Source organism: Balaenoptera musculus, chromosome 4 (genome assembly GCF_009873245.2).
Source record: "Balaenoptera musculus isolate JJ_BM4_2016_0621 chromosome 4, mBalMus1.pri.v3, whole genome shotgun sequence".
NCBI classification, from domain to species: Eukaryota; Metazoa; Chordata; class Mammalia; order Artiodactyla; family Balaenopteridae; genus Balaenoptera; species Balaenoptera musculus.
The window spans coordinates 3,765,847-3,779,755 of NC_045788.1; the positions used below are offsets into that span (position 1 = coordinate 3,765,847).

General features: G+C 41.7%; 1 protein-coding gene across 2 annotated transcripts in view; it reads right to left on the bottom strand.

Moving 5' to 3' along the window:
* The window catches only part of LOC118894388 (ubiquitin-conjugating enzyme E2 E2), a 363,674-nt gene extending 350,535 nt beyond the window's left edge, over positions 1-13,139 (bottom strand). The window contains exons 1-2 of one of the 2 annotated variants that reach the window (XM_036850619.1): positions 12,975-13,136; positions 7,656-7,839 (exon numbers count right to left, since the gene is read on the bottom strand). In XM_036850619.1, coding sequence (XP_036706514.1) covers positions 7,656-7,831 — 176 coding nt within the window. In that variant the 5' untranslated portion in view covers positions 7,832-7,839; positions 12,975-13,136. Of the gene's footprint in view, positions 1-7,655; positions 7,840-12,974 lie in introns of both variants that reach the window. The other variant, XM_036850618.1, reaches the window with a different exon arrangement.
* Positions 13,140-13,909: the final 770 nt, after the last annotated feature.

Genomic DNA, 13,909 nt, shown 5'->3' on the forward strand with positions numbered 1-13,909 from the left:
AGCTTCTAGGCGGGAGCAAGTTGAGGCCTTCAAGTTTCAATAAGCCTGACTAGAATTCCTTCATTTTAATGTAACTGCGTGAGCCTTGTGCAAAGGGGGGGAAAAAAGAACTTTTATTTTAAAAACCTGTTTTTGCCCTCATGAGTTATCTTCATCTTTTATTCTTTACTGCACCTAACCCCCTATACATACACAAAGGCTAACAGTGCCACACTGTTCTGTAAGAGTATACTTAGCAACCTTCTATCATTCATGTATTATTAAAAGTAGGCTTTGTTAAGCCTAATTTTTAAAAATTCTCAAAACCACTTCTTCTCCTCTGCCTTGGTTTTAAAACATGAGATTCACTAACTGCTGGATGCCTGCCCTTTTGGTAATGACAGGTGACTAAAGTACCACAAAAAAATAAGAATTTTAACAAAGACATTTATTCTCAAACAGTTTCATTCTATGCCTTTTTCAAGACAACAAACGGAAGCTCAGAATTGGTGCAAATCCCCCAGAAGGACTGCCACCAACCTCCCAAATGAAGCGCATGGTCCAGATAGAATGGTCACTTCTGTAAGCCATGTGACTCAGGGTTGGGGAGGCATTATGAAGTACAGCAAGACTAACAAATTAAAAGACAAAAAACCTATTAATTCTGCTATCCCATTAACTGAGGATTCTTGGGCAAAAAGGCTGCTCACACCTGCTCCCTCTCTTTAGGCCTCAATTTTCTCTCCTGTGAAATGAAGAGGTTCTAACTAGGACAAATTCCATGACCGCTTATCATTAGAACATATGATTTCCTTCTAATATGGACTCTGTGATGTGTTTATATGCATTTAAAGTACATATATGGCCCAGAATTAAATGAGAAGTCTCAAAGATCTGATATACGAGAACACCCTTTGTGGATTTCACACAAAAATATAAATAAAACAGGCACTTTAAAACAAAATGGGGGGGTTCCCTGGTGGCGCAGTGGTTGAGAATCTGCCTGCCAATGCAGGGGACACGGGTTTGAGCCCTGGTCTGGGAAGATCCCACATGCCGCGGAGCAACTAGGCCCGTGAGCCACAACTACTGAGCCTGCGCGTCTGGAGCCTGTGCTCCGCAACAAGAGAGGCCGCGATAGTGAGAGGCCCGCGCACAGCGATGAAGAGTGGTCCCCACTTGCCGCAACTAGAGAAAGCCCTCGCACAGAAACGAAGACCCAACACAGCCAAAAATAAATAAATAAATAAATAAATAAATAAATAAATAAATTTAAAACAAAATGGGTAAGTCCAGGTTAAAGACAGCAAACTGCGAACACACACATTCACCTCCCACTCCTTCAGGACCCCACGGTAATGGGAGGGGAGCAGGTGGAGATACAGAAAGTGCAAAAAGGAATAAACAGCCAAGAGAAGGGGGTGGTCACCAAAGGAGGAGAAATTTCAGTGTATTTCTGGAAGACAAAGCAGATGGGCATAGATCAAACAGGTTGAGATGGTTAAGAGGGGACTACGGAGTACATAAAGATTAAAAAAGACCTACTATTCGGGGAGCGGGGAGAAAGACAGTCAGAAATCCCAGAAGAGATTACATTTTCTGCCTAAGAAAATCATAGATCGAACAGGAGGGAAACTAAAACGTAAGTAAAATAATTTTAATCATGTAACAGATATTAAGGGATAAAACAGAAAGATGTGACCTATTTCACCTAAATGCTATGACTCACTGCGGAGCCCTGAGATCATAACATTGGACTTAGAGGAAATCTAATCCTAACACCGTGTTTGGTCTGGCACTAAATATTTAGGTAAACGTACAGAGAGATTATTGGCCTTTTACTTACAGATAAAGCGCAGAAGACAGGTTGTAGTTGCACTTCACAATGAAAACGTTACTAACCTTGAAGATGTGAAATTGGGTGTAGCTAAGAGAAACCAACAAAAAGTGGATGGGGGGGTGTGAGTAGATGGAAAGAAGAACAAAGGTACTAATATCCCCATTTTACAAACTAGGGAACCAAGGAATACTGTTGAAATGTGAGGGAATAAGAAATAGTGGCTTAACTATATTATTTAGTTTAGAAAGACAGCCAATACTCTTTCTTTTAAATATAACTATCATTACCTGGGAGGAGGGAAAAAAAAGAAAGCAGGTGAACAAGCTACACCCTCAAATTTCATAGCAAGGAGACAAAGGATATTATTTAAGTTAACAATTCAACAAGTAGGTATATGCATATGATTCAGGGTTGTGCAGAAAACCAGTAGCAGGACAAACCAGAGACAGCTAAAGGAATGGAACTGGGACAGGGAGAGCGCTTCAACAGAAAACTGTTGCTTTTCATTAAAGATGTCTCTGTGCTGTTTAATTTGTTACCAGAAACATGAATAACTTGCATAAAATTTTTCTATTTAAGTACAGTTGATTTACAATATTGTGTTAGTTTCAAGTGTACAGTAAAGTGATTCTGATATATACATATATATATATATATATACACAAATACCTATATAAGTGTGTGTGTATACACATATATATATACTTTCGTTTTTAAAATAAGAGGACCAAAAGAACAGGCATTCAAAAGAGTATGCTTAAACTGTCAAAGAAAACTATTTTTAACATAAAAGAACTTCTTTGGGATTTTCAAATAACTCATCTTGCTTTACACTTATACTGTCCCTTTTGGTTTAAAAAACTGATGTCATAATTTTGTCACAGAATTCTATAATGGAACTTGAAACCCCTCCAGATGTCTATAATTCTAAATCTAATTATTCAATACAAAAAAACAATTTATAAACTTGCAATTGATAAACTTGACAATTCTGAGCAGTGAGTCAGTCTACTATATTTTGAGCCACTGCTACCAAAGAATGGCTGTATTTCTCTTGACAGAAAAGATTATACTAAGAATTGCTATTTAAACGGTTGCAAGACGTCCTGCTGTTTTCAATAACAGCAATTCATTTCTATCTCAAAAGTTGTGATCATGGTATGTATTAAGTTTCTCAGTCTTGACACGCGGGGCAAGGAAGGCAGCTATTTCAGGCACTGTCCCTTAGGGTGACGAAAAATGAAAAAGTATCAATAATTCACACTTATCGTGTACCTTTTACATGATGATCTTAGGCTATTAAAAGTGAATTAAATAAATCTCACAGAATTTTCTAAGTATTACCGTTTTATCAGTCCCCATTTAGGAAACTAAGGTTAGTAACTGTACACTGGTAAGGTGAAAAGACAAGCAATTATCTTGCTAGGTCAAATAAACAAAAAGACCTCTCTTCTCTCTTATCAGAACTTTTAAGACAAAATTCTTTCTTGAGACATAAATCAACTAGACAATCACCTAACTCTCGAATTTCTGTCCAGCAGTGCCACTTCCTTAGTCGTTATGATACAGAAGTCAGTGGCTGCACATGGTTACGGAGACAAGTCAGAAGCAAAATACAGACTAAATTTCAGTTTGTAAGAGTTCACCCAATACCTTAAATGTTCCAGGAATGCTAAGAGTATTGCACGTGACTGTCATGTGCTAAAAAGAAAGGGGAGTGGAGGACGGGGGCCACAATCATGATTCATTCAGCCTTGACTGAAGAAAACGGCACCAAAACGACACAAAAATGGAGGCAATATGAAACATTCATTTTAACACCAACATATTGGACTTATGGTTCAGAAAAATGAAGCGGTGTATAGGTATTGACATGTTTAAAACACAAACATATTTTAGGCTAAAGAAAATTCAGTAACTTACTCAGGGCCAAGCAGGACATGAATATATGACATGGGAAGTCACAAAGGTGTTTGCTTAACAGTTATTATTTTAAAAAACCTTCATCCACTTAGATGACTTTCTATATTCCCCTACCGTCTGCATTCCTGAAAACCTTCCAACATGAACTCATTCTCAAGAAGAAAACATCATGCAACTAATTACTAAAATTTCTTAAATCTCAAAGTTTTGAGATTTAAATTTTGAGATTTAAACCTTAAATCTCTGAATTAACCCAGAAAACACAGAGCCATTGCAAGTAATAAACCTAGAGTTTAATTCTGAATGGTGATTGATACATACCACGTACCTGTGAATCCAAAAGACCACTGATTTTTAAGACACCCTAAATTGATGATTGTGCGCATCAACTGTAAGATGCATCCTGATTTCAGCAACATTAAAGAGTTTTTAAATGCACATTCAGAATCAAGAAGATACAATAGTTATGAAAGATTATCTATAAAGAGTATTACTTCATTCTTATGTGGAAAACAAACTTAGATGAGCCCATATAATAAAAGTTCACACTGGAATACATGTACACTGAAATCAACCTTTCAACCTAACAAAAATTTAGAGTCTAAAGCCAAGTATCATCCCTAGGACAGTATTATATTGTATCCAGTAAAATCACAACGTCCACTCTGAACAAAGGTAGTATGCAATAAATGTGATTTAAAATTCACATTTACAGGGACTTCCCTGGTGGCGCAGTGGTCAAGACTCGGAGCTCCCAAGGCAGGGGGCCCGGGTTCCATCCCCGGTCAGGGAACTAGATCCCACATGCATACCGCAACTAAGAGTTAGCATGCCACAACTAAGGAGCCCATGAGCCACAACCAAGGAGCCCGCCTGCCGCAACTAAGACCCGGTGCAACCAAATAAGTAAATAGATAAATAAATAAAATAAATATTTTTAAAAATTCACACTGACAGACAGTACAGTCAATTCAATGAAGAGCTCAAAATGGATGTCTTATTGAATTGACTAGTCCATTTAATGAAATCATCAAAATTTGTTACTTCAGACATAGTCCAACTACAAATAAGACAAATATATATATACAAAACAAATATAATTAGAGGTATAGCAAATATACCAAGAGTGATATAGACGTTATCGAGAGAACAGACCGTGATAAGAGCATGCCAATTTTTTAAGAAACAAATTCAAGCCAAAGAAGAGCAAAAATGCATCAAAGAAGTAACTAAAATCTCCCTCTTAACTCTGAAGAAGACAGAAATTAATTTTTACCATAGTTTAAATAAAATTCCCAGGAATTCCCTGGCAGTCCAGTGGTTAGGATTCTGCACTTTCACTGCTGGGGCCCAGGTTCTATCGCTGGTCAGGGAATTAAGATCCCAAAAGCCGTGGAGCACGGCCAAATAAGTAAATAAATAAATTTCCCATTTAATATTTTCTGTATCCAACATTACTTTTCTGTAATACCTGAAAACTGAAATTTTTTTTCAAGAAAACATGTTTCTACACCTAATTATTAATTCTACAATTATAGCACATTTTATGCAATTGAACATCTATGTGCAAAGTACTTTTCTTGAGTTACTATAAAAATCTGAGTTTTTCTAGTTTAACAAACAGCGTTAAGTCCTCAGAGGTTAACATATACCTCATTTTCCTAAAGTTTATCAAATGGACTTGGAGAAATATCACTGTAGACTTTAACTGGCTGTGAGGATGGGACCGTTATTATCCCCATTTTACAGAAGATAAAGCTGAGGCTTAGAAATGTTAAATTATGCATCTTATATCACAGAGAGACTAAATGCCAGAACCCGGAATCAAACCCGGATCCAGATGATTAACCCTGGCTCACAAAATGACACTATTTGGAAAAGACGTCTCATCTGAATAAAAATCATTATCAATAATAACAAGTTAGAATTTTATTTTGAAACTGCCTCTAACTTGGATCTTCTGAACACATTAGTACTGGGACTCTAATCTCTACAGAAGATCCAACTCCTACAACAAAGTCAAGATCTAAGGCAGCCAGTAAAAAACTATCGTGACCCTACTATGTTAGGCACTGTGGTGAATTAAAAAGATGTTAAGTCCCTGCGCTCATGAGTCCCAATGTTTTCCTCAGATGTTAGAACTTAAGCAGAGATGGTGGGGGGAACAAAATTAACTTCACTATCAACTAAATTGGGGAAAAGGGAAGAATTAAGTTTTTTGTATTGGGTTTTTTGGGGGTTTTTTTACTTAAAATATTAGCAGTGAAGCAGCATTTTTATATTTAAAACAAATAGTAAATGACTAAGTCACTTCAGACACTGTCCCGTAAACCACCCAGAGACTGTCTAGAGGAAGGTCATCAATCACAGTTTGAAAACCATAGATTCACAAGAATATATCTGTCAATGGAGGGATTTTTTTCAGCCAGGAAGCAACTCAAAAGACCCTTCTTACTTTCAGCAGTGCAGTAATACCAATTGCTATTATGAGCCAATCAGACACTGACTGATTAGAGTTCCTCCATCTACATGGGCCACAATCTGTACTTGAGTACCTCCTACCCACCCACACCCACCTCCTTTCCTTCATCTAAATGCCCTATTTTCTCCATCCCCACCTTCCTTCTCCGCTCTAACTCCACCCCCATTTCCCCGCAGCAGGGCATTTTGTGTTGCCACCAGGTCCACCAGCTGAGGCCTCCTGGATTTGTGGTGTGACAGCAGAAACAAAGTGAACCCTTTCCCCCACGCTGGCACGTTCGAGTATAGAGGCTCGAAGGTTTAGAGTTCAAAGCCACCTGCCTGTCACACAGCTCTTTCAACAGAGGTCAGGGATCAGCAACACACTTCTGGAAAAGGGAAACCGAGTACCCTAGTCCCTTAGAATGGGCTGCTCACCACGCACCATCGCTCTAACACCTCTCCCTAGAAAGTCACATCCTGCCAGGGGCCTGAGAAGGTTCTTCCCAATCCTGTGGACTGACAAGGCCAGAGAGAAACAAGGGCCACTAGCCCACGTGGTTTATAATCTTTGCGATGGGTTCCCCCTAATTCATACTACCGAGTCAAGTATAAAGCTACCATTCAACGTTCAGACATTCCACCATGCCTAAAGTTTACCGACTGCTTTTCTTTACACTTCCTATTTGATATAAAAAAGGTATTAAAACAAGAATAGTACATCACAGGACCAGGAAAGATTCTACTAAATTCAATTCACCTTTAAATTATTTACCAAGAGATATTCTGTAACGTAACAATATTAGAGCAGATTTGTCTGCTGAGTCCAATGACATGCCAATCATCAAAAGCAACTGATGTGGCAATAGGGAATCACTCAAATATCTTCCTTCCAGATCTAGCTATTCTCTGGAGAAAAAGAAAATCTGTATCAAGACTGAACCACTGCCTAATATGATGAAACCAAGATGCATTTGTTACTAAACTCCTGCATTTCTCACTTCACTAACAGGGAGTAGTAGGAAATACAGTACCATCCAATAACTATTTCAATGGACTCCCACTCTTTATTCTCTGCTACTGAACAGAATAAAATATTAATGGTCAAGGAACCATAAATCAAATCATCACACTTTTACATGCATTTTCCTATACATACTCACCTAACAATACATAAACACACACACACGCACGCACACACACGCACGCACACACACACACGCTATGGATATGTACTTTATAAATTTGCCACGCTGTTTAACTGACTTTAAATACCAAAAAGTTCATATTGCATACAGGTAAAACCATGGAAAAGAAGTAATCTTGAAGAAGAAAGAAAAGTCCATGAACTTCATGGTCCACATCCCAGATAAATGATTAAATGCAAGAGAAAGATAGAACTTAAGATGATAAATTGATACTAAAACCAAAGAGGTTACAATAATTGAGGTACCTTTTAGCACTAGTTGACAATTTAGCAGCTGTTTTGCTGGATATTTTCCCCTCCTTTTTCTTGGGCTGAACTTGTTCTCTTTCTGGCTCTTGCTGGACACTTTCACGTTGGTCTCCATCAGAACTTCCTCCACTAGTGCTTGGACTGTCATCAACTCTTTGTGCCTCAGTGGACATTTTAGATCCTGGATTAGAGAGTTAAAAATCATTTATTCAGTTGTGGGAGGACTGCAGTAAGGTACCTCAAGAAGAGAGAGAAAGTGAATCTTAGAGGAACCAAGGAAAGCTCACTATAAAATGAATGACTTGGTCACTTTACAAAACAGCTTTGGGAGTTGCCAAAACTTTTCTTTCATCCATTCAAAGTGTACTGAGGAGAGAAATGAAAAGATACAAAATATACACACACAATGCTCATAGCAACATTATTCATAGAACCCAAAAGAGGAAAACAACTCAAATGTCCACTAACTGATGAACAGATAAACCAAATGTGCTATATCCAAACGACGCACTATTACTCATCCACATAAAGGAATGAATGGAATGAAAGGAATAGTATCTACATGCTACAACATGGATGAACTTTGAAAACACTATGCTAAGTGAAAGAAGCCAGTCACAAAGGACCACAAACCGCATGATTCCATTTATATGAAACGTCCAGAATAGGTAAATCCACAGAGACAGAAAAGTCAGTAAGCGACTGCCAGGGGCTGGGAGTGAGGGAAGAATGGGAAAGGGCTGCTAATAGGTGCAAAGTTTCCCTTTGGGGTGATGAAGTGTTCTTAAATTAGATAATGGTGATGTTGTACAACTCTAAATATTCTAAAACCCACTGAGTTACACATTTTCGAAGAGTGAATTTTACAGTATGTGAATTACACGGCAATAGATCTGTTACCAAAAAAAAACTGAGGGCCTACTCCCCACCAGGCACTGTGCTAGGCCCTTTGGTCCCACAAGCATGAGAAATCTGATCCAGTGGGTAAGCCAACTTGCTAAGTGCTGTAACAGAGGTTAGTAAAAACAGCCACAAGAACAGAGGAATGGGGCACACTTTCACATCAATATTACATGAATACATCCTCCGGGCCGGGCTAAGGTTAAAATCCTCTAAACCAGACAATTGTTTGAAGTAACCTTTGTGATAACAGAAGAACACAGAGGCCTCCATGACTCGATAAAAACTGAACTGTACCACAGTGCCAGCACGGATCCGGCAATATACCAAGCAACCCCGTTTCACAGGAAATGAAGACTGTACGGAGACACTGAAGGATTCTTTCCCCACCCCCGCCCCCAGTCTGGATGGAATATCCCTCAAGGCTTTCAAATTCCCTTGGCCCTGAGTTCATGCTCCACAAGCAACTCTGATGACCAACTCCATTTCCTCAATACCTTGGTACACTGGTATTGTAAGCTGTTATAACCCAGATAACACAAAAAAAGTGCCCGTCCTCTCTTCGCAACTGTCAGTCTATCATAATCAGTTTCTGAGTTTGAGTACCATGAATACATCCCTTGTGACCCAGCTAGCTTAGAGTTTACTGACAAATCCAAAACCAAACTGACAAAACCCACACCCAGACTCCCACGATGTTACTGTCACCTCATAACCACTTGAGGTGGTGCAGCTCTACCTTCTGAGGTACCTCGTCTTTAAAAAACAAAACTACCTTTAAGAAGTGACATTAACAACACAAAATATACCTTTAAGAATCACACATAAATGGGACAAATTCCTTTTGAAAAAGATACTATGTTACTCTCAATCAAATCAGGACTTGAAATAAAACTGTATTTGATAGATCGAGAATAAGAATACGTAAAAGAGAGACACCTCAACTAAAGCACTGTTTTTTATTACTATAATCGGTCCAAATGTATAGCTAGCTGACAATGATTAAAATTCATCACCACCAAAGATTTAACTTGTAGCTTGCTCTAAATCAAAGTGATTTCCTAATACAGACCTTTAAGTGGTTGAAATTTGTTGGGTAACACAAACCAAAAAGCACTGCAAGAGAACGGAGGAATCAGGAAGTACAGGGGGTGAAGAGACAACAGAAACTCCTGAATGTCTTCAATACGACAAACACAGCACCACCACCCTCTCACCCTCAAGGGCCCCCTCCTCCATGCACCTCTGAAACACACAGGGAACCCTGACTGCTTTTCTCTCTACCCTGTAAATGGAGAGCATGAGTCTCCACTGCCGTGACAGCTTTTATGAGCACTAAAGTCACTTAATAGAATCTTGAAATTTTATATCAGTATGTTTCACATCTAGCTCTAACAGTCCGAACGTATTTCTTACTTTTTTTTTCCTTTCATTGCTATTTCACTTAAATTCTCACCCTTGGATTTAACACTGATTTTTTTTTCAGCTTACTTCTTTCAGTAAAAAAAAATATATCAGAAGTTTAAAACCTTATAAGTATGTATATAAGAGCATGTTAGATAGAGCAGATGTGCATGGGAGTAAGAAAGAGAATAATTCTCAGAGAAAGGCCCTCAGATACAGCAAAATGCTGCTGGCAATATTTTGAGATATGTGAAATGAGTGAGAAGTCATTTTATACGTCTTAAACCAGAAGCAATCCATTATATGACAAACATATGGAAACCTAAATAAAATTCTTTTTTACTGAACCTCCAGCTTCAGTTTAATAAACTATGCCTAGAATTTCAGTTGTATATTACATTAGTTATAAAGCTACACGTTCGTCTTAACATCTTTATTTATGTGTAACTACATAATATCTAATAATGCCACAAGTATATATAATTACTTAAAAGACTACTCAATGATATAATCTGAGCCATAATCTGAAACCCAAATTACATAAACTGCTCCAGAATAGAAGACTAAAATTAGTCTCACTAGAGAATTATTAAAATACCCAAATAGATGTATAATTTCTACAGTTTCACAATAAGGAAAAAAGATTATTTCCACTTTTGACCTAAGATACCTTATTTTGTCCAAATCTTAACCTACAGATGATAAATTCGCTCAAGGCCACGAATAACCACTATAGAAACCTGTAGAAACAAAGTTTTCATATCTTTTTCAAATATCAAGAGTAAGGGGAACTTCTGTGGCTGTTGGTTTTTGAATGCCTGCTTACAGAAAAAGTATGGGGAAAAATTAAGTGACAACTAATCTTTATGAAGAAAAAACTGTCTATAAGCATTTTAATGAGTTACAAGATTGGTGTTTTGTCTCTCTAAAGTACAAATGAATGAAACTTCCTGAATTAAAACTCTCTAAATGTTATCTTCTAAATCAGCGCTTTAAAATCATCTTTTAACATTAATTCCTAAATAGCTAATTTGATCCAATTATCTACAGTGAAGATAAACTTGAATCCCACCGTTATAAACATAGAGCTACTCTTCCATGATAGTTTCAAAGATATTAAGATACTTAAATTTATATTTTTGCTTTGTACTCAAAGTAAAACTTGGCTTCTAAACATAAAATAGTAAAGTAGAACTTTCCTCAAATATGGGTTATATTAGGAGTTTAGATATCGTTCTTTCTTCAACACACAAATTACCTAAACCTGTATTAGCTGTGTACTCTATATTGTAAATTACAGTCTTGGAAATTAGCAACATCCAAAATGAAACTCACATGTTCCATAAAAATGAAGTGATTTGGTTTTAAATATTACTGATAACATAAAAACAACCATAGTCACTCCATAAATCCGGATTACTGTCCAAATAAGCCTTATAAGTGTACCTCACGGTATAAAACTGCAAAAGCAAGTGTTCCTTTGAGCTTTTACAACAGGAAAACGCGTAATTCTGTCATCTGATTTCTTGCTATCTGTCTTCCCACTCACGTTTCCAAACTTTTCTAAAATGTAAAATAATTTATATTATATGCAGAATATCTAGCAATAGCCAGCTTTGCACTTACGTGCAAAGATACTTATGCACGAAATAATCGTGGGACACCCAAGTTTTGAGGAAAAGGTGCTATGTCCTGGAGGGGAGCACCTTTCTATAATGGGGTATGACATTATATGAAAACCCTCCGTCATTGGCATCAGCCCACATACAAAACTCTAAACAGCCAAGGAGCATCCAAACTAGGTAAACACAAATATTTAGATTCCCAAGGTCCAGACTGAATTATCACCTATTCAGAAACATACATTTTTAGGAATCAGGGATTTTTAAAAAACAACAACAAAATAAACTGAGAAGAACTTAAAATCTTTCTGAAAGGCGAGATACTCTTAAGGTAAACCCTAGCATTTCCTTTTGTACTCTTAAATAGAAATATTTGAGTAGACGCTCAAGAATACACAAGGCAAAACGATGAATCTTGAAGACATGCAAATAGGTCTAACAGCCACCAAGCACAGGATGAGGTCTTTCTAAAGCGGCCTTAATTTCCTTAAGGGAAGATGGATTGGACATTTCTGGTCGGTCGTGGGAAAAAAACCACAAGAAGCTACGCTTTATCTTCATTAGAAATGGTAAAGGGCAAAAGGATCAAAACACTAAGAGAGAAGAGAGAGGGAGGGGGGAGGGCGGGGGGAGAATCCAGTTTCGAACCAGGCCAGTGGGAGCTGCAGAGAAGAGGCTGGAGAAAAATGGGCTTGGGCTCCAAACTGTGACAAGCGCTGGGCTTCACAAAAGACCAGGACAACACACACTCCACACCAGGGCAAACACAAACACACCCCACCGGGTCTCCAGGCGGGCCCCGGGGGGGCCAGACCCGGCACTCGCCCGGAGAGACACCATGTGCTGCAATTATGCAATTAGTGAAAACAGCAGAAGACCGAGCCGGGCACTTTCCACCGTGACATTTATCCTGTACTTTTTTGCAAAGACTTAGTTCCAGGATGCGGCTGGAGAGGGATGGGGAACCGAGAACGGAAGGGGGTAGAGGATGGGCAGGGAGGGAAGAGGCAGGAGGAGGGGTGGATGGGGAGGAGGGGGAGGGGTGGAAAGGGCGAGAAACCGGGGCAGGAGGCTCGCGGGAGGGGGCGCGGGGACGGGGGCACGCGGGGCGCGGGGAGGGAACCGGGGCGCGAGCGGCGCCGGGGGGCGCGGGGGGTCGGGGCGGGGGCCCAGCGGGTACCTGAGAGAGGGGCGTCCGCGCAGATCGCGGGCTCGAGCCCCAGCCCGGGAAGAGGAGTCTGCGGAGGCGCGGGGGAAAGGGGCGCGGAAGAGGCCCCGGGGACGGGCTGTCCCCGCGGACCGTCCGGTCACCGAACCCGGACCCGCGCACCGCGCACCGGACCGCCCGGCCACGCCTGTCCCCGCCGCGCCCGCGCCCGCCCGGACTCACCCCCGGCGCCGCCGCCGCCGCCCCCGGCCGTTCCAGCTCCGGCTCCCGAGGCTGCTGCCCGCGGCTGTCGCTGTGGCCGCCCCTGAGTCCTGGAAAGTGGAGCCACCGCCTCCGTGAGCCGCCGCCGCCCGGCCGTCCGCGCGCGCGCCCGCGACTGCGCGTGCCGGCGCGCCCGGGAGAGACCGCGAGAGCGCGAGTCCCACGTCGGCCCGCCGCGCCGCGCGCCTCCCTGCCCCCTCCCCGCTCCGCCCCTCCTCCGCGGGCGCGCGGCCGCGAGGGGGCGGCGGCGGGCGCGCGCACGGCGGGGCCCCGCGGCCGGGCGAGAGGGCTGGGAGGCGGCGCGGAAAAGTGAAGTGACAGCCGGGTCCCGCGAGCGGGCAGCGGCGGGGGTGGGCGAGGGGCGTCCCATGGAGAAGGAGCGGCCCGGACCGGGAGCGGGGAGGGAAACAGAGGCTGCCGGGCGGGCCGGAGGGAGGGGACGCGGGGACCTTGACGGGCACGCGCGTTAAAGGCAAACACTGGCCGGGGGTGGGGGGGGGGGAGTTGCCCTAAGGCGAAGCAGGGGCGGCGTTTTACCCCCGGCCATCGCGGCCCTGGCTTCACACTAGCCTCGAAGCTTTCTCGAAGTGCCTACTGGACTGACCCTGTTGACACACTAACCGCAACTCGGACGCGTGGTGTCCACGTGCACCCAGGATGGAAAACTTCGCGATGGCCTGGAAAGTTCGCCCAGGCTAAGCCAGCCTCTAAACCCGACCTTGCAGCCTCCTTCTGCCTTCGGGGCCCAGAATGTGGGAGCCAAGAGCTCCCGACCGTTCATCCCTGGGATACTGGGGAGAGAGTGCAGGTAGGGGAGCAGCTCTCCCAGAGCGACTGAGATGCTGCCGTAAGGTGCACTTGAAGGGTATGAGAACAGGAGCAGTGCTGTGGGCGAC